Raw genomic sequence first — 24,457 nt, 5'->3', positions numbered from 1 at the left:
TCAAATCGTGCTGTCGGTGCGACACTCGGCGCAGGGGAACTCATCTGAACTTCGGTAAGTTGAACTATCCAGTTGGTTTGGTTTCAAGCTTTTTACACACGAACCACTTACGTCCAGTTGACAGGAATGAAACAGAGTTAAAGTCTACGTCTGATGACCGCGACTCATTGCTAATAATAGCATTACTCACAGACAAAGGGCACATAGCGTCGACGTTCCGAGGCTGCATGGAATATCTCCTCCCAATGCCATTCAAGTTTTTGATCGAGCACCCCCGCAGTAGGAGATGGTGTTCAAGCTTAGAGAAGTAGTTGTAATCCTCTATCCGACTCATCCACCCGGCGTCAAGAAATTGCTGCAGCATTCGGCCCATATGGAGGGATTACTTATATTTAGAATGCAGGTAGCATAAGGTAGTCCAAAAATTGGCTTTGACTGACAACGACGACGGCACTTTGGCCCTCAATCGTCGTAGGCAGTATGTTCAAGTCAGAGTACTTGAGGAACTATTGACAGCATCTTGCTAACAAGTTGAGGCTACTGCAGAGCTTGCAAGTGGTTGGCGATTTGAGGCGGTACTGCCCGGCGCAAAGCTCCTCACAATCACGGTAGGTTCAAATGCCCACATCAATACCCACCATCACATCTCGATCGGGAGCTTGAAACAATGTTCGACGTGATGCTACGTCTAGGTCAAGGTTCATCTCCGCTTTTTCGATCTGCGAGAGGCATTCCGGAAGACGGAGGTTGCACAGGCGAGTCACGACCTTACCCCTTCCCAGTACGACTGGTGCAGTCAGTTGATGTTTCAAATCGGGCTTGCGGTAACATTGTCGCTGTCTTATCATTGATTGGCCGTTCATCCGTCGTCGATATGGATCCATCTGTAAGCTGATGAGTATCTAGCCTCTCTTTTTTGTTTTTGGGGCACTTGAGCTGCCACTCGCCAGAGCTCAAGGGATGCAGAGATCTGCCAATGGAGAAAGAATAGAGGTTCCTCAAATCATAGGGTTACCCAGATACGCTTTTTGAAAAGGGCATGTGCCTCGATGGTTAACATTCACTAGCTCGCAACCTTTTCCAAGGTTATGATCGCTTCTCTCTAGATGGGTGTGCAGCCTTTGCACTGGATCGAACCACTGCCCGCCCAAGGGCTGGTGCCATCTTGAAAGGATTGCCATTTGGTCTCGGAAACATTCTGCCATCCAGTCTTAGTGCTATTTAAATGTCAGGCTCAGTTATCGACAAGCATCAAATAGCTCAAGAATGCGCCAAACGGTGAGGTAGGTATTGCTAAGCCATACTAGAATTTGGTTTAGCCACGAATGAGGACAGGTGATCATCGGGAGGGTCGAGCCGGGGGAACATGTTTCATTTGCGCACCATAACCTGTAGGCTTGGCCCACTCAGCCCATCAAATCGACGACAAGGCGGACAGACCACTCGGCATCAGGCAACCCGGCGGTTGACTATCCGGGATAGGTGACGCGTCGGTAAGCCATCCGGAGGCGGCTGAATGGCAAAGTTGCTCCGCCAAAGTTCTGATGGAAAGTAACAATGCAGTCCGGCGACTTTAATCGTCGGGGGTTTCCCGGGACCGGCTGGACTATTGCGGAGGTGGGGTATTATCGCGTTCCGCACGGTAGTACACGGCACGGTCCGATTTGGAATGTTATAAATGGCGTACGCCGATAATAGCAGATCTTGTTGGTGAGTTGAGGACTTCGTCTGCGATACTGAGGACATTCTGATGCTTCCATAAGATACATTACCTATGTCTTGTATGAAATGATTGGGGAAGTGGACATAGGTGTGCAAGTAGCACATGCGGCAAAGGTACCTGGCTCATCAATCATGTCACACAATATTGACCTCACCATGACATAATATCACTCAACAAGCACAAGCTGCATCAAGCAAAAAGGTTGGTCAACAGAAACAAGAATATTCCCCCAGGTGAATCGCGTCACCGTAGAGTCCAGGGATGCCGAGAAGAATCGCCGTGGCCCTGACATTTCCAGATTGACCGCACCAAGGAAGGTCTGTACGATACACGGGCGAGAGCCAAACCTGGAATCATGGAGCGCTCGAATTCGCGGTTTTCCTTCCAATCTCTGTCCAATGTCCTTTGATACCTGCCATTTCTCCAGTGGTTAAACGGATCCCAAACCACTCCTCCAGCGCCTTGACCCTGTCGCTCTCGTCTTGACAGTCTTTAACCACACGAGTCTTCCCTCCCATGTTCTCCTTCAGAATAGAGCCCACCAACATCCTCTTGCCGACAATCTCTCTATCATCTTTAGCCCCATCGTTGAGAGTTTCCCTCTTTCTGAGAAACTTAACAACTAATGGGCAAAATCTCTGGAAAGAGTGAGGTGACGTGCTTGTGTACCAGTTCATGACTTTGAAGTCCGGTTCCAAGAATTCCTGCTCGGAGAAGGCGTAAAAGGAGTTCCACTCCTTTGCTGGTCCGTTTCGGTACTGGTAAATCCAGAGTTTTGAAGCTTCTGTTCGAAAAACTTGATTCGGAATGTGGCCACGCACTAAGCGGACCTCTTGGGTACCAAGATTTCGTAATACTTGATCATGCTTCAAGGGGAGTGGCTTGGTGGCGCCGTCACCTCCAAATGCTACATCAATCATGTACTGGGTTTTGTCTGGGAGGCCTACAAGGCTGACCATGTGTGTACTGACGAATATGAGCTGATAACCTAGGAATTGGAAGATCTAGCAGACGCAGTACAGTTACTTACTAGCCAATGTAGTCACCGCTAGGCACACCATCCTTCCGCAATCGGATTCGAACCCCAGTCATGTATGCCTGGAACCCAAGTGTCCTCAGAACATGGTTCATCAGAATACTGACTTCCATGCAGTAACCACCTCGGCCCCGACCGCCTGTGACTAACTTCTCAAACAGCAGCTGAGGGTCTAGCTCAACCAGCCGCGATTCGGAGTAGTGCAAAGACAGATTCTCATAAGGAATGGTTGAGATGGTGTGTACGTGGAGGGCGGTGAGATAAGCTAGATTACGAACCGGCCTGTTGCATTGCCTGTACTTTGTAGGGAGACATATGAGCTCTTCGAAGAGAGCTACCTGTTCCTGGTTATAGGCTGATTTTGAGAGTTCCGTCATTATCAAATAGAGTTGCCGCAGAAAGATGAAGGCCGTTGAGATTCAAGTTGTAGCTGTGAGGTTTTATGTCGGTAGGTCACAATACCTGAATTTGTTAAGCATCGGAGCGATCAAGGATCATTGAGTCACACGAACTTTTCGCGAATGATCGTCCCGGTGGAACCCGAAGGTATGCCAACACTAGTCCAAAATTGTTTCAAAACATAATTGGCAAGATGTGAATGACTCGATTCAATCCTCTATCAACTCGAACTCATTGTCAGTTGCTGCTGAGCATAACTAACATTGTTCGTGGAGGACAGAGACAAGGAACCGGTTCCTTAATGGACGAAAAGTTATTATCGCCACTGTGCGGAGACCTGGATTGGCCACAAGCTATCGTCGTCTCAAACTCGCGAGCTAAGAACATCACGTTGTCCCCGTAGTCACTTTGCCAAACCTCTTAGAATAAGCTATGGCCGACCATTGATGCGATCTATAGTCCGAACTTGCGGTCAAAGCATCATTCGATCTTCATTGTGAATAATTTGTATGCGAAAAGTATACACATATATCAATGTTTAATCAAATAATGCAGCATGCTGCAAAGAACCTAAAGTCCGATCGAGCACTGGACCACGGGAACAAAGTAGGAACGTTATCCTTCTCTCCGCCTATCTTCATGCGAAATTTGGCAGCAAAAAAAAGGTAGGACGAAGGTGAAAGATCTTTCACCATTGGCGATAATATGGGCAACGCTACATCATTAAACGCTAAGTTCTAGCTTACAATGGTGTCAAGTCGGTCTATATCTGTGCTTTAGGAGATTCTTCAGGTTAACTAAGCTTCAATTGGATCCGTACGTCATGTCAATAATACCCATCTTTGCGTCATTTCCTAGTTCCAGACCTCATGGTCGCAATATCTGACCCAACCTGAACCAATCACCGAATTTACCGTGTCATCAACTTACGATGGATAAACCATATGACAATTGCCGGACGAAAAAACACTTTGGCCCCAGTATTGATCACCTGAGCACGGGTTGAAAAGTTGGTCTTGGCCAGAAGAAAAGGTGCAGCGTACCTCGTGACGAATGGCACCGGATCGAGTCCAAGATTTCCGAAGCAATCATCTTATATTCATTCTCTCCGTTCAAAAACTCCTTTACTAGAGACGTAGTAGCGGCACTGTCATAGTCGGAGAGATACGGACGCTAATATGTACATTGTAAGATCCAGAAGGTTGCAGCGCACTTTGACACGGAAATTGGCCTGCCTACTAATAAAATGGTCTGCCGAATTGGCTGAGCCACCAGAAGAAGCTCTTCGCGTCCGTTCCTCATCAATTTAGAAGACTTCAAGCATTGTATACAGCAATATACTCAGCTTGGAGAGTACCCCCAGAGATTGTGTTCGCAAGAGGCGTGGTGCTCCCGTAGTTGTTGTTCGGGAATGCACCGCCAATTGCGAGATTCAGCAGAATGAAGTGAGGCGAGTGGACGGCCTGGGTCCAAACGTCTGCGGGCAAATCGGTCTCGACGACTTGCCAGAACAGGATGCCATCAACGAACCATCTGACAGCCTCAAGCTCAGCGGTGCGGTCAACTTCGAGGGTGTAGGTGTGGAAGTTGCCCTGGCAGGCACTGTTGGGGCACTCGCGGCTCCCAACGAGACCATCAGTCTCTTTGCAGGGACCTCCGGGGTTGACACCGCAGTGCATGACACCCCAAACGCGGTTGATGCCGTTGACGTTCTCCATGATATCAAATTCCCCATTGGCCGGCCAGTTCCTTACATCAATGTCAGTACATCGCTTGACACCGCGCCCTTACTTTCGTGACTCACCAATAGTTACCACGGTATGCATTCCCAAGAGTCCAAAATGCTGGCCAATAGCCAATACCATTGCTACCAACCACGGGCAGATTAAGGCTGGCTTGGACACGCATCTTGCCACCAGCTTGAGCCATGAAGTCTCCACGCTGAGACTCGATACGAGCAGATGTCCATGAACCAGATGAAGCTTTAATGGCTGTAATCTGCAGAGCTCCATTTCCGTTGAGGCGAAGATTGTTGACGCTGCTCGTATAGGTCTGGATTTCTCCGGTACCCCAGTTGGCAGGCCCGCCAGGATAGGAAGTGCCGGTGTCGATGATCCAGTTGCCGGTATTGGGCAAACTGTTCGCAGAGCCGACAAAGTCGTCACTCCACGTGAGACTAAAGCCAGGGATTGTTGGAACTGCACCATGAACAGCGGTCAGACCAACGGCGAGAGCCGCAACGACCTTGTTGATCGCCATCGGAATGGATTCGTGATAGTGGTGTCTTAAAAAGAACCCTTAGGAGCTGTGAATCAAAAGAGAGTAACAAGGTGCAATTGGAAATCAAATGAAGCAAAGGAGGTGTAAATGAGCGATCTGGTTGTCCTCGAGAATGCACAATGCCGTTCTGATTCTCGTCTTCATTTTCCAAGAGAGTTTCTCTCGTTATATACTCTCAAGCGTATTTATCCTGCCATCCTTCTAGGTGGTCTGCAGCCACATGTCGATGTTCTGGGCTTCATTTCAGTAGATTGAAATAACTGGGTCGACAAACACCAGAACTGCCTAGCCCTACACGTCTGGTGGTCCGTTACAACACGACGCGGGGAACACTGCCGAGAACCCCACGATACATGCATGGTGTTGTCTCCTTTCTGCCCCGCAAGCATTCACATGTCACTATCGAGCGATGGTAAAGTACACGGGAGGGAAACGGCCCTTTTCAACTAGTGACCCCCTCTTGAGATGTTACCGTAGAAGAAGTTGGGGAAACCCATTGCGTGAATGGTGGGCTAGAGATGGTAGCCAATATCGATTCGTCTAGCCCCTGGGATGCCCAGACCGACAGTTCGTCTGATCGTAACTCCTGACAGGCATAGTAGCATCGGGGTTCCCCTTGACAAGATATTGAGTTGTCTCACCCATCCCTACCTTAGGGATCCGATCGAGCATCAAGGTCCAAAAGAGCACATTCACAAATGAGCTTTGATTTGGGCTACTAAGAAAGCTTGCGAGTCGCTCGTGGCCAGATCGAACGCATCTCAGTTCACCAGTCTTCAGGGAGTCGCATTCCCCCGTTGCTGACGGTCAGTTGCGTCGGGCTAGATAGATGAATCTTTTAGGCTAACGGTATACTCCGTACTTGCTGGCAAAAGGGGAGAAATACATAGAATTATCCTTCCTTGGCGGAGAAAAGATGCCCATGATCCCATGTGGTGTAAAATGCAACCTCACAAGTAGGCGGAGTCGTCTTCTCTTCCCACCTGCTCGGCTCGGGGGTGTCGGCAGCGAGAGCGAGGTGGTCAGCACCTCCAGAGGTGGGCAGTAAGCTGCCTGTAGGCAGAAGTTGGGGTAAGCTGTAGGCCAAGGAGTACCATTGACGCACGCTAGCATATGTAAGTGTCAATCTGGTACACAGCACCAGGCACGCGAGACCCGAGACATTTACAGGGCTACAGGATGCCCCAAAATCACCTAATAGCAAGCGGCCGTTTAAGCTTGTTTCCCCGTACCTGTCGATCGGTCGATTGTCGGTTTCTTTCCCCTCATTTCACATGACTAGGGAGTATTCATATTTCTGAAATCCCCCCAGCTGCCCAATTCGGCTCAACAGCCGACCGTCTTCGGTGCTTTGCCGGCATCATTCAGATGATTTCTCTGCCCATGAATGACCTCCTCGTTATTGCCCCGCTTGAAGCCTGCTCTCGAATCCCTGAGTCAAGCATCCCAAGATCACGCGGGGACGCGGAGACGTGAGCTGCTTTGGGGTTAACAAGGGTGGTGAGCAAGGACCATCCCCGGCCTGAGTTGCGGAGCACCATGCCCGCGGGACCGATTGCAGAGAATTTTGAAGTAATATGGCCGTGAAAAAGAAGGGAGAGAGATTATGAAGACTGTAGTAGGCGTAAGACTTTTCCACAACGGTCCGAATCTCGGTCTTAAAATGCCGCTGTGCCATCACGAGATCCAGGGTAGCTTCGAGTAAGAGATTTAGAGCCGAGACAACCTGCATGACGATAAAAAAATGGAGTTTAGGGAAACATGGGGTAGTATCCGTACTAGTGTTCACATTTGTCGCGCACCAACAGTGATAGACCAGTCAAGTTGAGAAGCCCAGGCTGGATTCTTTCACGTGGAATCGATGAAGATTACTGTCACTGATTAATCTTCGCTCGGTGACATGTCGGTAACAGGCAGAATATTCGAATCTAGAAGCATTTCGACGGGGCAAACATCGTCACCTGTGTCGAAAGCATTTACGCCGTCCGTCCTTCGGCTACCTTGCCACGTTTCCGCAAGCTCCAGCTGGCAGTTCCAATTACCCACCCGCAACGCGATGATATTGGAAACTCTCCTCTGGTCGTTAACATAATCTTTTTCCAGGCCGTGCCGCAATGATATATGTCCATCATCTCGCGAGGCCGACCGTGTTAAAGGGCACGCGAACACAATGACGCACCTGAGAAGTTTTGCAATACCGTGTGCCGTCCCCGGGCCTCACTGACCCCTCACCTTGAATGAAAAATGTACGCAAATTTTCGGCATTGAACCTCGCTTCCACTCAATGAGCATTCTATTTTCAGAGGATAGAGTGATAGCTCAAGAACCTACATTCAACTTGGTAAGTGGAGGCGCTTCGGTTCGTCCCGCATCTGACGTGCAGATGTGGCGTAGAGCTGGCACGACATGCTTCCCATGCTCGGTGCGATTTGGGCCGCAGAATTTGATAAACACAAGGAATGTCTTCCAGTCCATTGCAACTGGATAATTTAGGTTTGCTTAACCATAAGCCTCCAGGCCGACTTCAAAATCTGTATTTCTCGCGGAGGCCGTTTCACTGTGCATAATGTGGACTGAGAGATGAGCCTTGATCGTTCACCAACCTACGTTGACAATGGTCGAACGCATGCTATCCTGCGTCTGCACTGCAAGATGAGCGTCCAAAGTCTCTACGGCCTTCCGCTGGCGTAATGCCTCACGCATCAGTCTGAAGCATTGACACGCTGCGTAGGCGGCGAAGTGGTTAAAGTCCGGGTCCGGTGGAAGTACGGCTCAAAAATTGGTTCTAGTCAAGGTGCAAAATCCGTCCCCTGTCTGTGTTGAAGCTCAGTAAGCTAAGGTAATTAATTGAATGACAAACTCCGCAGGATGAAATCGGCGGGACTATTTCGCCGGTTTGAGGACGCTAGACAAATCTTCGGCGCGGCTGGTAATAAAAACCAACTGCGCCATACCTCGGCACAAATCTCAGATACACACAGTTCCATTGAACGGGCTGATTCTGATCCGATGTAGTGGGGGTCCTTCGTTTCACCGGTGACTCGATCTTTGTAATCAGTTCTTGATAAGACTAGGCTTGAATGACGCCTGAGGTTAAAGCTCCTATTGTGGGACTGTGGCGGCCATGCGGCGGCGTTTCGTCCGTCAAACCAGCGGAGTTGAGATTTCACTCAATTGAAGAATACGATAAGAGCGTGTTTTGATTCAACATTCAAAAGTCGTCACACTCTCCTTTATTCGTAGAAATCGAACTCAACTAATTTACTACTTTGCTTCTGCATCTCCAACCGAGTGAAGCAGATTCGAAATTGACTCCACTCAGATTTCTAGAGAGACCAATCTTCGAAACACAGGAACCATGTCAAACTCGGCAATCGCGAAGCCATTGACGTTAGCATGTGGCCTTACTTTGCCCAACCGCCTCACAAAAGCGGCGATGGCCGAGAACATGGCCGACAGCGAAGGCTTACCCTCCCCTGCTTTCCACGCACCTTATGCTGAATGGGCCGATGGTGGTTGGGGATTGGTCTTGACCGGTAGGCAAGCTGGCAGCTCTAGATTGATACTCACAATAAGATACGGCGCATAAACTGACTATTCAACGTGGAAAGGCAACGTGGAAGTCGACCAGAGGTACCTTGGTTCGCCCAAAGACATTGCATATAATGATTCTATTCCGTATGAGCGGCAGCTGGATGCCTGGAAGGCCTGGGCGAAGGTCTGCAACAAGAATGGCACCCCGACCATTGTCCAGGTCAACCATCCTGGCCGCCAATCTCCCCTTGGCGCTGGCAAGCGTGGCTTTTTTGAAAAGGCAATTGCACCCAGTGCGATACCTTTGAACTTTGGGCAAGGTCTTGTCGCGCGTCTTATCAGCTCTTTGGTCTTCGGTACTCCTCGGCAAATGACTGTTGCTGATATCAAAGATGTTGTTCGTCGCTTCGCCCTGACGGCTAAATTGGCGTCGGAAGCCGGTTTCGCCGGGATGGAAATTCATGGCGCCCACGGCTACCTGCTAGCTCAATTCATGTCCGAAAAAAGCAACGAGCGAGCCGACGAATACGGCGGATCACCAGCCGCCCGTGTGAAGATCGTTGTTGAAATCATCCGGGCGATCCGTGAAGTGGTACCGAAGACCTTCTGTGTCGGAATCAAATTCAACTCGGTTGACCACCAGTCTCAACCTGAGCTCGATGCCTGCATCGAACAGCTCAAGTTGATTACTGATGCTGGGGTTGACTTTTTGGAGGTCAGCGGTGGCACATACGAAGACCCCCTGGTAAGTGGCGACTAATCTCATAGTCACCAAGAATGCCTTCCAAGTTAAGATTTCACGCTAACCGAAGTTTTCAAAAATATGGCTACTGGTGTGGCCGATGAAAAGAAGTCAGACCGTACAAAGGCTCGCGAAGCTTTCTTCCTTGAGTTCGCTCGGGCGATCCGCCGTGACTTCCCAGATGTCCCCTTAATGGTGACTGGCGGCTTTCGTAGCCGTCAAGGGATGGAGGCGGCCCTTGCAAACAGAGGCTGCGATCTCATCGGACTAGGCAGGCCTGCAGTGTTGAACCCGGCACTACCAAAGAATACCATTCTTGCAGCTACTGTCAAGGACGAGGACGCTAAGTTGTACGTGCGCAAGATCGAGGCGCCCTGGTTCACCAAGAAGTTTGGACTCAAGGCAATTGGCGAGGGCGCTGCGACGGTAAGTCTCAACCCATATAGATGCACTATTGCTTCTCTTTGCGAATCGACTAACGCTCGTTCACTTAGGCCTGGTACGGGGCTGAAATACGTAAGCTGGGAAAGGCAGAGTAGGACCTGAGAAAGAGGTTGAAGATGTGAAGACTTTTGATACCACTGAAGGCTGAGGGATCGTTGCCGATGCCTTCTTCCACTGCGTCTATCCTTGGTGAGCTACATAATCTGCGAGACGAATGAGACGTAGTCGTATTCTTCATGAACTGCACGATAGAGTCCCATCACACCTTGTGCTATGGTTATCGGCATCTTACCATGGACAACATTTGAAAAATGTACCGACAATTAGGGTTTATCACTCAATGAGTATCGCCTTCCGTCTTCCATATGAACAGATGATACGGAGTAATTTCTTGTGGATATCCCCTCTGGACCCCAGCCAATGATTATAGGCTGCTACCGCTCTGGTCTATTGACCCCGTGATGTTGGTTCGGCCTACCCCTCATCTCCCAGATTTCCGGTTCTCAGTGGGTTACCGGATTATTATCCTACACTATAGGAACTCCAATTTCGATACCACCTTCCGGAGCCGTATGCGATTCGCTTGGAGGCCAGAGACTTAAGTAAATCTGGGCTTGTTTTGGTCTCGGTAGATGGTTACGCGCCCGAGAAACACAGACATGCAGATTCTGCTTGGCCACGTATATTCGAGCAGAGAATTTGAGTGCGTGTATAAATTAACTGGTCGAGACGTTGAAACGTAAACCCTTCTTTTAAAGACTGCTTTCTATGTCAGGCATTCATCATGAAATCTAACATCTCAACGTTGTGGAGCCTAATGGCTTTGGCGGGTCTTGCCCGCGCGCAATTTGAAGACTTCTTCAACATTACAGAATTTCCAAAGGAGCAAAAAGACAATGTCACAAAATGGTTAAACGATGCACGAACGCTTGCAGGCCCAGATCTGTACCCATATTTTGCACACCGCTGCATTCTCGGCCAAGTCTACCCTGAGCTTTCCTCCGCCACACAGATATCAGGGTTCATTGCCCCTCGCGAGGTCTTTGACCGATTATATTACATTGGGCAGAGTGCTGTCTCGGCATGGGCTTACAATACTGGTGATGGCCTCGTTGTCTTCGATGCTCTCAACAATGCTGCTGAGGCCGAAGGCATCCTGATCCCCTCTCTCGAGACACTTGGATTCACTGCCAGCGACATCAAACATCTCGTCATTACCCATGAACATTTTGATCATTATGGCGGGGCTCGATGGCTTCAAGATAACTATTCCTTCGCCACATACGCCTCAGCTGCGGCTTGGGAAACTCTATCGCAGATTCAGGACGGGCCGATCAAGGACAGAACCATCTCAGATGGTGACCGACTGACTATCGGCAATGTTACATTCAGCTTTTTCGTGACGCCAGGGCATACACCAGGCACTGTGTCGACAATCTTTGAAGTATTTGACAAGGGCACAAACCATGTCGCTGGCTTCTATGGCGGCGTTGGCATTCCGAGCAGTGCGTCAGCCAAGGACCAGCAAATCATGTCTTTGAACCGATTCGCGGACCTGGCAAAGAAGGCGGATGTGGATACCCTCATTGCCAACCACCAGAACCAAGACCGAGCGCTCTATCACTTCGATCTCTTGGATCATAGACCAGACGGCACTCAACATCCATTTGTCATCGGCACAGACGCCTTCGATCGATATTTGAAAGTGAACAGGCAGTGTGTGAGGGTCAAGGCTGCTAGAGATGGGCAGTTTCTGCAAGTCTAGCAATGGTCCAACACGGGAATCTCAGTTACAGAATCATAGCCTCGATTTATTCACACACTTATGTTACCAACACTTATGCTATCGATGGTTTCCCCGATAAGTTGTGGGTGCATTCTCCTTAGTGCCCAAAAAGGTCGAAGTGTTTAAGTATGTACGGGAATGTAATATAAAAGAGTGGAATCCGGATGAGTCTCTTCGCATCTCATGCGGGCAAGCTTCCGCTGATGGACCAGTACACGTTATAATTGAAACCTTGGGCATCATAGAAGGGACCAAGGTTCACAGTTTTGCCACCCGCCGTCGCCGTAAAAGCCAATCCAGTAGTTCCAGTTCTCTTCACGGTGGCCAAGTTCAACGCTGGGGTAGTGGAAAGTGCTTCGCTTCCATAATTCCCACTCAAAATGACAGGACCGTAGGCGATTGCGGCGATGCTGGGGTTGTCGTTCGCAGGAATGACTTGTAGCTTCATAGGTAGCTTCACAACCACCGTATCGCCCGAGGCCCAGGTGCGGTCGATTGACGCATATGTTCCAGCGGCACTGCTTATGGCTTGGCCATTCACAGTAACTTGAGCTCCAGAAGCCCATGCTGGGATACGGACACGCATAACCCATTTGCCAGCACCAGTGACCTTCAGGGTTGTTGTATCACCGCGGGGGAAATCGGTGGTTTGGGCAACAGTGACGCTGCGCTGAGTCCATGTCAGAACAGAGGGTATGAACAGGTTGACGTAGAGCGCAGAGTTGTCGTAAAAGTAGATGGAGTCCATGAGTTTTGTGTTTGTTTCCAACCCAGTTCCTTGGCAGCACCAGAAGGAGTCATAGTCTGTACTCCAGGTTCCACCGCCCCAGGCCGGACCGACGCCACGACGTCCACCCGGGTTCAAGGGAGTGAAGTATGTGACATGACCATGACCATCAGATGGGTTCTGCTGGCCCAGCAAATGGTTGAGCAAAGCACGCTCATAAAAATCAAAGTAAGTTGTGGCGCTCGGGTTTGTCAACCAAAGCTCTCGTGTGAGCTTGAGCATGTTGTACGTGTTGCAAGCCTCGCAAGTGTCTTGATTCAAGAATGCAGCGATGGCATTGGGGAGCCTAAAGTGCTCTGCCTGGCTGTTCCCACCAATTGCGTACGAATGCGCGCTGACGGTGATGTTCCATGCGTTACGGGCGATGTCCTGGTATCGACTAGTTCCCGTGGCTTTGTACTCGCGTGAGGCACCGATCCATTTTGGAACTTGAGTGTTCGCGTGCAAGCCATTGAGGCTATCCTGGTTTGAAGCAAGAGGATCAAATATGGCGGCATGGTCAAATCGCTGTGCGACAGTGAGCCAACGTTGATCCCCGGTTTGGTGGAAGATGTCGGCCAAGACTTCATTCATTCCTCCAAATTCTGTGGCCATCATGGCTTGCATCTGGGCATACGTGAGCTTTCCCGTACGAGAGTCGACCCACGCTGCCATCGCAAGAAGAACGTCTCGCGCGTTGGTGTCACCGATGTGGCGCCAAACGTCGAGCAAGCCAGCCATGGTCTTGTGAATGGCATAGTAGGGAACGTTGCCGTTGCTGAGAGTGCGGTTCTCAACAGCGGTGATGTCAGACTCGGGAAAGCCAGAAAGGTAGCCGGTAGTAAAGCCAGCTTTGCTGTTGTTGGCTTGACACTTCTTGAGTTCGGCAGCAAAGTAAGTAGCCCTACTCTTGCATTCGGCGTCGCGGAGCTGGGCGTAGCAAAATGCCCATGCATTCAGAAAGTGGCCTTGGACGTGAGTTCTAAATGGGAAATCCGGGGCATCCCATCCGCCGTTGGTCGCCGCGTTGTTGGTTGACAGTCCATGGTTCTTGCGGAAGTTGTACAGCAAGCGCTCAACGTCGACCGCTTTAAGGTACGTCAGAGTGCGAGCCTGGTTGTCGAAGAAGCGTCCACTGCTCAACGTGACCTGGCTCATGTCGAAGGCCCAAGCCGAGACACCCTTCTCTTGGCTGACAGGAGGCACGGCCTGTGCGGTCACGTCCCAGACGGACGATCCCACAACTATCGCTAGGCAAGCAAGGCCTCGCAGGCTTTCTGTCGTAAACCACATCATCTCAACAATTTGGGCCAAGGCTCGGCACGAAGGTTTGGTATTGGAAATTCAACGAATGACTCAAGCTCTGAAAGCCGACAACTCTTTGCCGATGTGAGGCAGCACCCAGGTTGCTACGAATGTTTTATAGTTGTCACTAACATCAAATCAGCCCGCCGCCCTGACGCTTCCCCATGGGGAACAACAGCGGCCTTACACGACGCAAACCTCGTGATACTGATACTCCACTATTAACTCGTTCAACGACTGGTGCGCATGGTCGATTGCGGAGGTGAGGTTACACTCATGAACTGATGGTATGTTAATTGTAGGCTTGTGCAGGCTGGCCCCTGGTTCGCCTTCCCCGCACGATAGAGTGGATGCTGGCAACAAGTCGATTGGTGCGGTACTTTCAACCTTTCCTCGAACTTGAGGATCTGCCAAGAAAGATTCTCCGTCAATTCTCTTCATTGGATGTGACCGTTAGTGGTCAGCCTAGAGGCGGGCCGAAAACGGGGAATGGCGCATTAATGTTCTGTTGTAACCACATCCTACCTTAGGCGCTGGAATCACAAAGTGTAGCGCAGCTCATCTTGAGGGTGCATCGTATAAACTGCTAGCCTAACGGAGATCTGCCCATCCCATCACATTGCTGTGATTCACGGCTAGTCAGTCAAGTCGCGGTGCCGGCACAGCCGATTTAGTGATATGATGGATGCTTCAGGCGGACGATAATTGGGACGCATGATCTTGGTATTCAACACCAAGTTCCATTAGACATTTTCCGTCAAGACTACTCGACTCAGTGCAGTGTGCAATGCAACTTCGTCCTCATAACCCCTGGACTCGATACGAGCCCAATGATATTGATGGTAATGGAACCATTTGTGGCTGAGTTGCTGATCGTTTACTTGACCGCATCATTAAGTGGCACTTTCTGCTAAGGAAAGTACGCTTACACTTCCAAAGTTCGTGTCTCGCTACATATTGATGATCAGAGGGTCGTTCCAGGAGCTGCTTGTCTCATTTCCCAAGGCCGACATAGATGACCCCTGTAGCCACCAAAGCAGTGAGGGTGCTCGACAATGTCTTTCACTCTGTGACCTTGCCGGGGATCATATCAAACTCTATTGCCAGGTTGCATGTACAAGATGAGCAGAAAGTGATAGTATCACTGGGTAGGGGTTCTTTCGGACTGACAAGGCGGCTGCATAGAACATGTACCATCGCTGGCATCCATAAGCAAGTGTCCAAGTAAGAGGCGTACGTAGTGCAACGTTCCTTCTAATATTCATTTATAATGAAGACCAAAAAGCGTCCTTAACCAGACATTCAATGTTCAGAGAAAGAATTCGTATAACGGTCAGCCTGTGGATAAGTCCTGATGAGTGCGTACCGACTCATCATCCGTAAACACAGCTGGCAAGATCAAGTCCCGATAGACAGGTTGTGCTCGCAACGGCCCCATACATTAGCAATCAGGAAACCCGAGAAAAGACTTGGTCGAGGCAAGGTCGATTCCGACCTTGATATGTCTCCAGGTAAGACATCAATGAAGTGACCGCAATGTAGGACGATAGTCGTCGCCCGCTATCGCAACGCTCCTACGTATTCTTTCTGTCTATTTGGCTACGCTAACTCTTCTTTCTCTTCGTAAAAGAAGTCCGTAGGCTCACATAACACGACACTTTGGCGAACAGTCTCCACTCCTTGTAGTATTTATGAAACATCTGATCGAGAATGATTTCGAATCTTGAGCCACCTCTCATTCCCCCTTCAGAATCTCAACCCTTGGACAATGTGAGGCTCCCTGCTATGTCGTGATCGACTCCAGGCCCTGAAGCATTACTATGTCCATCCGATACAAGTCGCGACCTTCATCATCAAGGAAAGTCGATGGTCCTTGGCTAATCATGAGCATCTCCACCTCGTTGTGAAAAACGAGAGGATCGTGAATAGCCCCTTTTCTCTCTGAGACGTAGTCCCCTTGGGCAAAGTGGCCTGTCTGAGGATGGTTGCCGTTGCCTTTGATAACGTATATCTCTGCGCTCTCTTCGTGTCGATGACGGGGAAGAACGCCTCCCTGTTCAGCGCGGATAATGACTGTGTAGGATCCAGTGTTGTGAATCAACTTAACAAGTTTAATCCATATTTTGGGGGCAAGTGGTAGCCATTTGAGGCTATTGCAGTGAACTGTGTCACCGCTATCATGCTGATTTGTTGCATCCATAGTGGTGGACTTGGTGGTGGCGGTTGGGGCGTGGTTTTTTGTGATAGAGATTAGGAAAGATTCGTGTAATTAAGATGATTTGGAACTCTCAGTCAAGGATTATGATCCGCAATCACAAGATTTTTTATCCTTTCCTCTTGAAGAAACAAAGCGTTCCGCTACCTAGGTATGAGTCTTAGATATGATTCAAGCCGATCTCTGCAGTGGGTCATGGGCCCAGACTATACGCGTATTTCATACCGTAGACACGTCACTAGACCTAGCAGTTTAGATCCGCGATGACTTCGCCATTCATCGGGCAGCCCGGATAAGTCAGAATCTCCAGCGGCTTACCGATTCGAGGCGCAATCAGCGACCTTCAGATGTAGAAAAGCAGCTGCCATTGGCTACTTTTATCTGTGGGCCATGTCAGCAGAAAACAAATTGAACCCACCAAGACTGACAAAGCTTAGTGATAAGCGCACAATACTTACCGGAAGATTATCAATAAATCCGAAATTCCTTGAAATCAACTCAACTTCTATGGTGCCTGGTTGGGGGAACAATCTCAAGCTTGTCATCAAACGTCGAAATCGAAATGCAATTGGGCGTTCGGTATCGGTATTCGAATTTCGGCTAGATTCTGGGCGTTTTTTTCCGTAATTATCCGCTGCGAGATGGACGAAAACTTTAGCGCCTTGTTCCGAGAACGAATGTGAGCCGAGTTCGCTGCGTAAAACTCAGCTATAAGCGGGGAATCAAGCTGTCGGAGCGTGAAGTCCAGGCAACGTCTCATAGGTTCTACAATCGGAACTTCCCTCAAGAGACAACCAAAATGCTAATGGCTCAAAAATGTCTGTATTCTATCTAGAGTCACGTTTTCACCTTCAAAAAGGGGGAAGTTGTGTGTTGGCTAGGGGCACCAAGCCCGCAAGCGTTTTAATCGTTGAGCTTAGCAATCTAGACAGCACAAGGCACAGGAAGAGAGAGTCAGAGAAAAGCTTAGAGATCGTGACAAGAAACAACGACTAAGACTGTGGTTTCATGGAAATTTTCGTTTGGCACTATCAGTCATCTATCAATTATAATGTATAGGTCATACCAACTGTGCAAGGCGCCACAGTCCCTGGGTTGATCTTCTCAATTTCCGTCTTAAACTTCCAGCCAGTGCAATGGCCTCCATGCAAGATACGCGGTGACAACTTCACCATATCCTCCACCGTTCTCTGCAGCTTCTCGGGGCTTGCATCGGACATGTGATAACCGCCAGAGATGCAATAGACAGTTTGTACCCCGCTAAGACGTTGAGCATCGCGAGTGGTGTTGATTACACCGGCATGGCCACAGCCGGTGAAGATGACGAGTCCCTTGTCTAAAGATGCGTAAACATCAATGATTGGCCATTATCAAAGGTGCAAGAGCGGACTTACCTCTAACGTTACACATAACGTATCTCTCCTCCAAAATTTGTTCATCCTTTATCCATGAACCCCCATTGTCTCCTTCAGACGATGGAACGAATCTCAGACCCCCAGGAATTCCAGTTTCATACGTTGTTTGTCTGGGAACTTCACCTGAAACCACGAACATGTCATCGAGAATGGAATGTGCATCTCGTGATAGTAGGACTTGAGCACCTGCCTGCTCCACGTCAGAGAACGTAGGGTCTGCTTCGAGAGAAATAGGGCCTTGAGGAGTCTCGATGCCGCGGTACTCAGGACGATCTGAATGCATATCAACAATAAGTTGATCAGAACCAAGGGTTTTGCTCCCCTTGACCATGTCGATGGCCCGCAATAAGCCACCTTTTACAGTCGATGCAGTCAGTAGGGGAAAGTAGGCGCAATGTCAAAAGTGAAGCACGTACCTGAGTGGTCTCTGTGATAATGGGACAGCACAATATGGTCTATGTGGCCAATTCTCGCGTTCATTCTCCTGGCATTTCTGTCCCACACTTCCCCTTCAGGTCCTGCGTCAAAAAGCAAGGTTTTCGTACTTTCACCACACTTCGCAGTCTGCTCAGAGCGTTAGTACTCGCAATCAATCATCACTGGTTTGAGTAGTTTTCGAGATAGGGCTTAGTGAGAGACTCACAATCATGAGACTGAGACCATGAGCAGCGCAGCATATGCTGCTCATCTTCATCTCAACCTCTGCACCTCCGCGTGTTTGAGGACGTTCAATAGGAGAAACAGGAATGCCCAAGAAATGGCTAGGATGTTGGATATCGGGATTCGGGGAAGGTGAAATAGGGCCCAACTCGTCTGTCACGATGACAGCCACTTCCAAGCTGTCAATCTCCTTTAACATCAACGGCGACATTTGATGACTATGTATCGGCAAAGCAATAGTCAGGCAGCAAAGGAAGAGGTTTAGAGTCAAGTTAGGGGTTGGGGGTAGACTAGAAAGAGCGAAAGAAGACGGCGTGCAATGTTGGCCCAAAAGTTTTTAAGGGAAGAGAAGGGACTTTAAATACATATGCACATCAAAGTCTATCCTGGGTAGAATCTTCACACCATCTACAACAGAACAAGGCACACGATAGCACACGGATACTGGGACTGAGAATGATCTGCTTCCAGCAACGCCGTCAGGACAGGACCAGGAGGAGAAGTGGACCCACGCCACTTTTGTGGAGTAATGTCATCCTCATTCCCTAGCAAAAGCCGCGTCCCCCTTCGTCAGATCCCATAGTCAACATGTATTGTGATGGTAGTGTGGCTCCTGGCGATTGCGTCACGACTCTGATATCGACTGCTCGTTCATTGCCTACAAAGTAATACCGTCGTTTGTCAGCTCGTGTTGAGTGACTGTGGACTACCCTGGAAAGAAATGTTGACTATGAGATCTGGGAAGGACCATTTTGCCTCCAGCTCATTAAGTCTGCAATATGATTTTATATCTTCAGATATGTCAGCTTGGAGAGGAAGCTCCTGCTCTGAAATGACAAGAAGGGAGATGCTCGGTCTAACGCGGACCTCACGACAGCTAGTTCGTCCGGTACCGAATGTGTCACTCAAAACAGCAGTCGGCGGCACACCGGAAGTGGGCTCCGTTTGCGATTCTCCATCCAACCAAGTCAAGCTCCTCGGGACCCATCGATTTGTCCCCGTAGGTCGGCGACTCCTCCTTGCTGTCACGACAACTTCGCCTCAGACTTGACTCATATACATTACTATTAGGTAACCTAATTGGTAAGCAATTGTCATTTCGTTCACCCGCAGTTCCATCACGCGTGCAAGAAGGGCTGGAAATAGTAGCATGACTGTGCTACATTGATAAACTAAGTCTTAAGAAATGATAAGTAATTTCCGAAAAGAAAACAACAAAAAGAAGGAGGATAGCTTTGTACTGATTACAATTTCCAAAGATAACTAACATTTTATTCAACATATCCTGGGAATATTCTACTCAAAAAGCATTCGAATTAATACTAAGTAAACAGAACACTGTTACAATTATCTTAGATAATCTTTTGAGAATGCTTGAAAGCCTTAAGGTAATTGTAGTAATGAATAAATGCATTATTATAAGGTACCCAACTACCTCTGTACTAACTCTATATGCTTTTATGTTACTCCCTTTGTCAATAAAATGTCTTGAGCATAAACCTGTAACTCAATTTAGCTTTCATTTTGTAAAAGCCTTTCACTATTTCCGGATCGCTGGTTGCCGCTGCTCCTCATAGATATGATAGCATACCAGGTGTTGATCAATGATTCCTCTTCGTATTGACCTATTCCAGTAACATATAAACTCAGTGGATTTCAGTTGACTTTGTGAAAACCATTCTTGCCCTGCGACAGGGTCCACGATGCGTTTGGTCAGTAACTCTGCCATGTTTACTACTAAAACCCTGACAGAATCTGACTTGACTATACCAAGAAAACATGCTCCTTGCTTTGAATGGGGGTTCCAACTTATTTTGCCGTCTTAGCTGTCGTTATCATTCTCACTCCAGTGTGATTGGATTGCAGGAGTCCCAAATGACTTCTAGTCTTACTATATAATTATCAAAGCTAAATAAAGTTTGATAGATCGATGCTATGCAATCACAATTGCACTTCTGGACTGAGCACCCGAATAGTCTCTTGAGAACTTGTTCGCCCTGTGTTTTGAGTCCTCCCACGATAAAAGAGGTTGACCAGCTCAAAGCGCCCAAGACAGCATATTCCACCGCCCCCCCCCCCCCCCCCCCCCCCCCCCCACCCCCCCGCACACCCCCGCCCGCGGCGAACCCACCCCCCCCCCCCCCCCCCACAAAAAGAGGGTGACCACCCCAAACCGCCCCACACCCCACACCCCCCCCCCCCCCCCCCCCCCCCCGTCCCGAACCGAGCCGAGCCGAAGACCCGGCCCGGTGGAAACCATTCCCCGACTATCTCACGGGGCCGGGTCGAGATGTGCGGGGCCGGCGCTTCCTCAATTGAAGTCATGGAGTGATCTGATCTACACACAGTCACCAAATCAAAATACTACAAAACCGCATGAACAGGTCGTTACAATTGCATACTTCCGCCGCCTTAGTGTATTGGATGACATACAACTTCAACACCCGCACGACAGACTGAAAGCTATAGTAACACACTGTATGAATCGAACCATACCTCCGAAAACTGAAATGGCAACGGTAACACAGACCATTGATCGAGTGGAAGCGAAGAGAACCTTTGCTGCTCAGTTCGAAAGCAAAGACCTCGTTACATTTGACGCCGGCAAGCACTATGGGGACTGGCGCGATGAATTCCACCGAAACGGCTGCGTAATCATCAAGGACGTTATCAGTAAGGAGCGTGCCCAATATTACTGCGACAAGCAAATCGAATGGTTGAAGAGATTTGAACTTGGCTTCGACGAGAGTGACCCTACTACATGGACTGCGGATCACCTTCCAGTCAGTTTCAAGGGAGGGTAAGTTGAAGAACCTGCTTTCCCGAAGAAAGATGACCGGGACTGATATCCCTTACTCCCGTAGTATGTATTCTGCGTACGGTGCTTCTCATGAGCAGATGGCATGGGAGGCTCGTATGGAGCCAAGTGTCATCGATGTCTTCGAGAAGCTTTGGGAAACCAACGAACTCATCACGTCATTTGATGGCATGAACATTTCTCTACCGAACCGTAAGGACATTACGTGGAGTCCTTGGCCGCATTGCGACCAGAATCCTGATAGGAAAGGGTTAGTTACATCTTGACACAGTTGTCTGAAACTTTACACTAATGCTTCGTAGCATGCAGGCTGTTCAAGGTCTTTTGAACTTCGCGCCCAACGGCCCAGATGATGGTGGCCTGGTTCTGATGCGTGGCTCAGCCAAGCTTTTCGATGAATTCTTCGCGCACAAGCGTGAATCCGCCGACCATGAAGACGCCCCGCCTCCAGAAATAAAGTTCATGGACCTCTTCCTCTTTAGCGAGAAGGATGTTGCATGGTTTGAAAGTAAGGGATGCGAGCTCTTCAAGGTGAATATGGAGCCTGGCGATTTCGTTTTGTGGGATTCGCGGACTATGCACTACGCCCGATTTCCCGAAGGCGATCAAATTAGACACGTGCAGTACATCTGTATGACACCGCGGAAATTTGCGACGGATGAAGCTTTAGCAGCAAAGAAATATTGCTTCGAGAATTGGTTTGGCACGACACACTGGCCGCACTGGTAGGTTTCATAACTCCCATGACCGCCCGCGCATCTGCTGACCAGTATTAGCAATATTCGCCCATCACAGGATCCTCCTAAGAGAAAAGGCGAGGTCTGTCCCAAGCACCGGAAAGAGCCATTTGAGAAGCCTAAGATCACAGATAAGCTGTTGCAATTGGCTGGGATTAAGGACTACTAGTCATCACAAATAGAATCTGAGATGTGGTATTGCGAGATAATTAGACACTCAGTGCACGCCTCAGTATGCAGCAACAGAGCTCACTATCTCCTATCAAGTTACCTGAGGGCCAAGGGCATGGACGGGTGGAATAGAAATGTACTCCAGCAACCGTATCGTCTTAACCTAAACTTCTACGTTTTGGGGCGACGGGAATCTGGTTGAACTCGTAATGCCAAGAGTACAGTATTCAGAATTCGACACCGATGGCTGTGTGCAAATTACGCAACATGGGTACTTCGTGAGGAGTAAGTTCGTGAAGTACTTCAGACTACCTTACTATTAAGAATTTGAGTCGGACTTCGAGTCGGCGCTCTCGATAAGGGCTCCCGATACCAAAGGCGTCGTGTTGGATTTCTAGGCTGGCGCTATAGGTGAAGACGATGCTGGACTTCCCAACGCTTTGAGTTCATTAGTCTGGACGCTATGTGCGGTGGCTTGTGTCCAGAGCGTCCCATGACACGTCCTGCGCAACTCACCTTCAAGCTTGCCGCAGCCTATCTTGCGCTGAGATCTCAAAAGGCTAGAAGTGCATCGAGGCAACGATAACATTCAGTATCTTTGCATGAATCAGGCTGTAATGCTTGAGCAAAGATTTAACAGTTATGAAGAGATGAGTGCCTGGGCTAACATTGAGAACAAAATTGACGACCCGCTCCAAGTGACTAATCATCGGAGAAGTTGGATGCCAATAGATGACATTGGTCCCATGTAGCCTCATTCTTTCGCCCAAACAGACTGGAAGGTTTTGGTCCAGCTGAGGACAACGTAAGCAGCGAGGCCGGCTCGAAAATAGCCAACATCAGTAGCCCTAGTTGACCAAAACCGCGTGGTTAGCATGTTAGATACAGTGAAATGGATCAAAACGCGGCCAACTCGGCTTGGGCCCGACACATAGTCCCCACACACGGAAAATTGGCGGAAAATCATATTCCACCAGTTGAAACTCATATTCCATCACAAGTCGGGCGCTAGAGATGTGAACGTGTCGAAACCTTTCCCCCGCAAGCCCGCGTAAAACCCCACCTCCGAACCCCAGGGCCGCCATTTCCCCTCGGGCAATAAGCCGGAGAAGTCATGCTTCGGTGAGAACCCCGCGATACCGAAGTCAACAGTTTTTGGCCTCTGAACAACGCGATACCATGGGCATCTAACTAGACAACTTGATACTATGTCTCCCTGAGGCTTCTTTTAAGAATCTGTGAGTCTGAAAGCATCTTAGGGATGATTTAAGACTGTCACGAGCACTTGTCGGCCCTACTTAAAGTCGTAAAGCACAGTTTGAGCTGTAGAGCTAGTATCCGAACCCCTGCTCTGTTAACAGAACCGCTAGCGTTGTGAGAATCGAAGTGAGTTTGGTACCAGTGTGGAAGCACCCCGCATTCTGTGTACGACTCATGGAACCCACTGTGATGCAGTCTTTGTCCAGTCTGCCAGGACCCATGAACTTGGGCTGTATGGAGGGTGCGCCAAAGCTTGCCTAGCTCGCCCAACAGACGCCTCGACGATCCATGCCGGGAGTTGGCCGAAACCGCAGAGTCGGTAGCGGGAATTAGCACAAGGCTACTTGAAGCGCTCTATCAGAGATTCAAGTATTTGAGGAAATCACACCCTCTTCCTCGAGCTTGCGAGTAGGTCTACGCCGCGGCGACACATCATACACCCCCGAAATTTCCACCCAGCAGCACTGACAAAGACTCTCAAGCGAGCCCGCAACTCGCTATTAACAATGGTCGACACAATTCCAGACATTGCGGATACCAAATCGCGAAAGAGCGATGTTGAGCATGTCGAGCAAGATCTTCAGAAGCCACAGCTTCTGCGTGAAGACGGCCAGCAAGAGTTCCCAGAGATCTACCTTGAAGCGCTGGCACGGTACCCAAATGACGAATCAATTGACCAAGCCGATGAGAAGCGTCTTCTCCGCAAACTGGACATGAGAATATTGCCACTTCTCGGAATCTGCTACTTTTTCTACTACGTCGACAAGACCACACTGTATGGCCTCTCTTCCATAGACCCGGCATCCCGGACTCTCTGCAGCCTTTAATAGCTAATCATACCATAGATCTTACGCAGCGATTTTCGGGTTAAAGGACGGCCTCAACCTGAAAGGCGAGGAATATCTTGGCTATCAAGTTGCTTCTAAGTCAACATACCCACTTCCTGGCACCCCCCTGTTTCTGGCACCACAAAAACGATGGGATCACAACCCAACCTCCTCATTACTATTAACTATTGATCCTCAACCACACCCACTACAATACAGCTGCCAGCCTCACTAGGGCATTCAGAGTCGCTGGATTCAGCCGTGATAACCTCCTTTTCACCCGCTTCGATTTGAGCCCGATGGATATCCCTGATGTTCGCGAACTTCGTATTGGGATCG

The 24,457-nt window shown here is 49.2% G+C and overlaps 9 protein-coding genes across 9 annotated transcripts; 4 read left to right on the top strand and 5 right to left on the bottom strand.

The window, feature by feature from the left end:
* Positions 1-2,076: 2,076 nt before the first annotated feature.
* CTAM01_16461 (uncharacterized protein) lies at positions 2,077-3,136 on the bottom strand (the record flags this gene model as incomplete). The annotated part of the gene is made up of 2 exons (XM_060532454.1): positions 2,077-2,689; positions 2,754-3,136. The coding sequence occupies 2 exons, from the start codon at positions 3,134-3,136 to the stop codon at positions 2,077-2,079; spliced, it is 996 nt and encodes a 331-aa protein (XP_060372969.1).
* A 1,338-nt stretch (positions 3,137-4,474) lies between these two features.
* Positions 4,475-5,417, bottom strand: CTAM01_16460 (glycosyl hydrolase family 16; the record flags this gene model as incomplete). Its single annotated transcript, XM_060532453.1, has 2 exons — positions 4,475-4,907; positions 4,963-5,417. 2 exons carry the CDS (start codon positions 5,415-5,417, stop codon positions 4,475-4,477), a joined length of 888 nt encoding a protein of 295 aa, XP_060372968.1.
* Positions 5,418-8,796: 3,379 nt separating this feature from the next.
* On the top strand, positions 8,797-10,253 carry CTAM01_16459 (NADH:flavin oxidoreductase/NADH oxidase; the record flags this gene model as incomplete). The annotated part of the gene is made up of 4 exons (XM_060532452.1): positions 8,797-8,974; positions 9,050-9,717; positions 9,826-10,140; positions 10,209-10,253. 4 exons carry the CDS (start codon positions 8,797-8,799, stop codon positions 10,251-10,253), a joined length of 1,206 nt encoding a protein of 401 aa, XP_060372967.1.
* A 689-nt stretch (positions 10,254-10,942) lies between these two features.
* Positions 10,943-11,923, top strand: CTAM01_16458 (uncharacterized protein; the record flags this gene model as incomplete). Its single annotated transcript, XM_060532451.1, has 1 exon — positions 10,943-11,923. One exon carries the CDS (start codon positions 10,943-10,945, stop codon positions 11,921-11,923), a length of 981 nt encoding a protein of 326 aa, XP_060372966.1.
* A 202-nt stretch (positions 11,924-12,125) lies between these two features.
* Positions 12,126-14,006, bottom strand: CTAM01_16457 (uncharacterized protein; the record flags this gene model as incomplete). The annotated part of the gene is made up of 1 exon (XM_060532450.1): positions 12,126-14,006. The coding sequence occupies one exon, from the start codon at positions 14,004-14,006 to the stop codon at positions 12,126-12,128; it is 1,881 nt and encodes a 626-aa protein (XP_060372965.1).
* A 1,792-nt stretch (positions 14,007-15,798) lies between these two features.
* On the bottom strand, positions 15,799-16,215 carry CTAM01_16456 (uncharacterized protein; the record flags this gene model as incomplete). The annotated part of the gene is made up of 1 exon (XM_060532449.1): positions 15,799-16,215. One exon carries the CDS (start codon positions 16,213-16,215, stop codon positions 15,799-15,801), a length of 417 nt encoding a protein of 138 aa, XP_060372964.1.
* A 1,061-nt stretch (positions 16,216-17,276) lies between these two features.
* CTAM01_16455 (uncharacterized protein) lies at positions 17,277-18,516 on the bottom strand (the record flags this gene model as incomplete). Its single annotated transcript, XM_060532448.1, has 4 exons — positions 17,277-17,566; positions 17,625-17,999; positions 18,062-18,209; positions 18,289-18,516. The coding sequence occupies 4 exons, from the start codon at positions 18,514-18,516 to the stop codon at positions 17,277-17,279; spliced, it is 1,041 nt and encodes a 346-aa protein (XP_060372963.1).
* A 2,299-nt stretch (positions 18,517-20,815) lies between these two features.
* On the top strand, positions 20,816-22,029 carry CTAM01_16454 (uncharacterized protein; the record flags this gene model as incomplete). Its single annotated transcript, XM_060532447.1, has 4 exons — positions 20,816-21,105; positions 21,170-21,373; positions 21,426-21,848; positions 21,900-22,029. The coding sequence occupies 4 exons, from the start codon at positions 20,816-20,818 to the stop codon at positions 22,027-22,029; spliced, it is 1,047 nt and encodes a 348-aa protein (XP_060372962.1).
* Positions 22,030-23,797: 1,768 nt separating this feature from the next.
* Positions 23,798-24,118, top strand: CTAM01_16453 (allantoate permease; the record flags this gene model as incomplete). The annotated part of the gene is made up of 1 exon (XM_060532446.1): positions 23,798-24,118. The coding sequence occupies one exon, from the start codon at positions 23,798-23,800 to the stop codon at positions 24,116-24,118; it is 321 nt and encodes a 106-aa protein (XP_060372961.1).
* Positions 24,119-24,457: the final 339 nt, after the last annotated feature.

This window comes from Colletotrichum tamarilloi, assembly GCF_030869305.1.
Source record: "Colletotrichum tamarilloi strain Tom-12 chromosome Unknown Scaffold_224.1, whole genome shotgun sequence".
NCBI lineage: Eukaryota > Fungi > Ascomycota > Sordariomycetes > Glomerellales > Glomerellaceae > Colletotrichum > Colletotrichum tamarilloi.
This window is presented reverse-complemented; position numbering and strand designations above follow the sequence as displayed.